The sequence below is a fragment of the Zea mays genome, chromosome 1, assembly GCF_902167145.1.
Source record: "Zea mays cultivar B73 chromosome 1, Zm-B73-REFERENCE-NAM-5.0, whole genome shotgun sequence".
NCBI classification, from domain to species: domain Eukaryota; kingdom Viridiplantae; phylum Streptophyta; class Magnoliopsida; order Poales; family Poaceae; genus Zea; species Zea mays.
The window spans coordinates 279024155-279027702 of NC_050096.1; the positions used below are offsets into that span (position 1 = coordinate 279024155).

At 39.9% G+C, this 3548-nt stretch overlaps 1 protein-coding gene across 1 annotated transcript; it reads right to left on the minus strand.

Moving 5' to 3' along the window:
- Positions 1-793: 793 nt before the first annotated feature.
- LOC109942298 (UDP-glucuronic acid decarboxylase 5) lies at positions 794-3086 on the minus strand. Its single transcript, XM_023301011.2, has 6 exons — positions 3029-3086; positions 1551-1642; positions 1404-1471; positions 1236-1324; positions 1058-1135; positions 794-939 (listed from the first exon to the last, which is right to left on the minus strand). The coding sequence occupies exons 1-6, from the start codon at positions 3084-3086 to the stop codon at positions 842-844; spliced, it is 483 nt and encodes a 160-aa protein (XP_023156779.1). The 3' UTR covers positions 794-841.
- Positions 3087-3548: the final 462 nt, after the last annotated feature.

The window sequence follows — 3548 nt, forward strand, 5'->3', positions numbered from 1 at the left end:
GGATGAAGGATGCCAAGCCCGCAAAGACTCCAATGGGAACTGACGGACACGTCGACCTCAACAAAGGAGGTAAGTCCGTTGATCAAAAAGCATACCGGTCTATGATAGTTTCCTTGCTTTACTTATGTGCTAGTAGACCGGATATTATGCTTAGTGTATGCATGTGTGCTAGATTTCAATCTGATCCAAGGGAGTGTCACTTAGTGGCTGTGAAGCGAATTCTTACATATTTAGTTGCTACGCCTTGCTTCGGGATCTGGTATCCAAAGGGGTCTACCTTTGACTTGATTGGATATTCAGACTCCGATTATGCTGGATGCAAGGTCGATAGGAAGAGTACATCAGGGACGTGCCAATTCTTAGGAAGGTCCCTGGTGTCGTGGAGCTCTAAGAAACAAACTTCTGTTGCCCTATCCACCGCTGAGGCCGAGTATGTTGCCGCAGGACAGTGTTGCGCGCAACTACTTTGGATGAGGCAAACCCTCCGGGACTTTGGCTACAATCTGAGCAAAGTCTCACTCCTATGTGATAACTAGGTATATACCCGTGCGTTGCAACGGGTGGCACGGACAGTAAATGGATGGGAATGCAGTGGAATGGCATAGTTGATATAGTGCAATGAATGACATAGTTGATATAGTGCACTAACAGTCTTTTGACCAACAACAAACCAATTGAGAACGCGGTGGAAGACAAACTATATCGGCAACATAGCAGAAACTCCTAGTCTGTGTTCCTGGCCTCTGGACAGTCAGGGGCTGACCGCTAAAGATTGTGAAAAGATTAGCCGCCAATATATCTGCAGTAGCTGAGGAGAAAATAAAAGACATTCAACAAAGCATTACCGCACAGCCTGAGCAATGAAGTTGCTAACAACACGGCCATCATCAATGTTCATCCTAGGCCCATAGGTGTTGAAAATCCTGGCAATCCGGATTTCTACAGACATAGATGATAAACACTGTTAAGAAAAAAAATCATAAGCCCAGAGTTATCACATAACAAAGAGGACTATGAGCTACTAATATTGAAGTTTAAGTGAAAGATGAAGTGTTACCAATGCCATGCTGCTTGTGATAGTCAAACATCAACGTCTCAGCTACACGCTTACCCTCATCATAACAACTCCTAACACCTGATAGAAAAAAAGTTAAATAAAACTGTAAGAGAACTTGAAAGATAATTTATGAAAAACCAAAGCAAATAAATTTCAAATTTCAGATGAACAAATTTACCAATCGGATTAACATTGCCCCAGTAGGCCTCAATTTGAGGATGCTCAAGTGGATCACCATAAACTTCAGAGGTTGATGTCAACAAAATCCTGCAATTCAAAAATAAATTCAGTAACTGAGTTTTTCACATGAGGCGCTGGAAGAATCAATGGCATGATGAACACTGACCTAGCTCCAACTCTCTTTGCAAGTCCTAGCATGTTCAGGGTACCAATAACATTTGTCTTGATGGTCTGTTACAGACAATCACAAACACCAATATCAGGAAAAACTATGAAAATATACCACCTCTCATGCAGCAGAGATCTAGCATACCTTAACAGAGTTGTGCTTGTAGAATATTGGTGAAGCAGGGCAAGCAAGGTGATAGATTTGGTCAACTTCCACAAGAAGCGGCTCGGTGACATCTAAAACAAATAGAAAGAATTTACAGAATCAGTGCCTAACTCATGAACTAAAACCTAATTGGTTCTGATTCCAAAGAAATCAACAATACTTGTACCAAAAATCCATATGTATTAGGAACAGAACTGAAACAAATTCTAATTCCAACAAAAACAAGGAACTGTAATTTCTATATTTAACTCTGTCTCCATAGCAACCAATAATGTTTAAGAACAACTTCATACTGCCACCACAAATTCCAATATAACTTATGTATATTTATGTCATCAACATTGCTATAGTAACACATTTTCAACAAATGAACATACAGATATACAAGAAGTTTTTTTGCAAAAGGGATGACATGGAAACCAGAAAAATTATTGCTTTATAGGAGTAAAGAAAAGAAAAGACATGGGGTACCTTTTTGGGTGTTCGGTCCTTGTCACCTAGAACCTGCTCAAGTGTAAAAACAACGAATAAATCACATTGAACTGAAGATAACTCATTAAAAGGAGCATTGTTGTGCAAACAACACAGATTGGGTAGTATTAGGCTTCAAAAATCATTGCTTTCTATTCAAAAGTATGTGTTACATTCATAGCCAACTAAGAAGGTCATTGTTTGAAACAGCAGCGCAAGTAGATAAAAACAAGATTCTTCTAACACTTTGAGTAATTGGATATTAGCTCACTGTGGTTCTAAAAATCATTATAAATTAAAATATTAAATCTAGGTCACCTCAAATTTAACTGAACCATCATTGAGCTTCTGTTTCACTTCCCTGTAAATTTTAGGTGTCTGTGCCGCTGTGCGTTGCAATGGCTCAAATATTAGTGCACGACGATTACATGAAAACGAACAAGACATCATTTAAGTTGGTATGTTAAACTACATGCACACTGATGGGAATACAAGATAGTGAAACATATTTCAGATACAAAAATAAACGGCAATGTTTCCCTCTAAGAAAAATAGTGAGCAAATGCGGAACATGCATGTTTTCTAATTAGTAGGGTCTGTGTCTTGATGAATGATAATATGGCGCTAATCACCAAAAGCAAGACATGGTGTTCAATGAGACTTCTTCAGAACATTCACCTTAATATACTTCTTGGCGTTGTCCTATGCAGCACATTGTTGGAAGTAGAGATGGCAATTTGTCCAAAGCAGAAATCTCCATAAACCTTAGAACAAGAAAACACATTGAAGTGCACAGAGAGAGTAGAAGGCAAAGCACGCACCTGCACTCCAAAAATCAGGGCACCAGCAAGAACGCTAGAAAGAGTCTCGATGCCAAAGAGGTTCCAACAATGAGGGAGTCAGCATGACCAGAGCACCCCGAGGAATCATCTCATTGATGGAAGCATCAGTGCAAATCTTCACATAGGTTGCATAGTCGGGCTTGCCTGTTCCCTCCATCAACCCAAGAATGGTATTGAACTGCCTGTGAACCTCCTCCACCATCTTTAGGGCGACACTTCCAACACTATGTACTGGATAAAATAAGTAGATGAGCTAAGCGATTATCAATGAACTGGATAAAATAAAATGTTATTCATTTATTGCTTATACTGGCCTTGTTGGAGTATATAGTCCAGTTCATGAGTAGTTCAGAAAGCATGGATCCCAGCAGGCCAAATAGAGCTCCAGAAGCACCAACGGAGATGTAGCTGTTCCGTAGGAAGAGTGCAGACAACACGCTGCCACCAAAACCAGATAGTAGGTATATTGCACCAATGCGAACTTGCAAGCAGGAAAAACAGTGTCAGTGAAATGACCATGAAGGACGAATGGCTGGAACACTTAACTGAAATGAATGGTTGGATCGATATTGGTGTACCATGAAAATGATTTTAAAAGCTTACCAAATCCAAATTGCTGCTCAAGGCGGATTCCAATAAATAGCAAACTTAGCATGTTCACAAC

Excerpts from the sequence above, each read along its gene's own strand:
- LOC109942298 (XM_023301011.2), bottom strand. The coding sequence starts at position 3,086 with ATGGTGGAGGAGGTTCACAGGCAGTTCAATACCATTCTTGGGTTGATG. Across the intron at positions 1,136-1,235 it reads GGGCAATGTTAATCCGATTG|GTGTTAGGAGTTGTTATGAT; the intron begins GTAAATTTGTTC and ends TTTTTCTATCAG. Across the intron at positions 940-1,057 it reads TCACAAGCAGCATGGCATTG|AAATCCGGATTGCCAGGATT; the intron begins GTAACACTTCAT and ends CTATGTCTGTAG.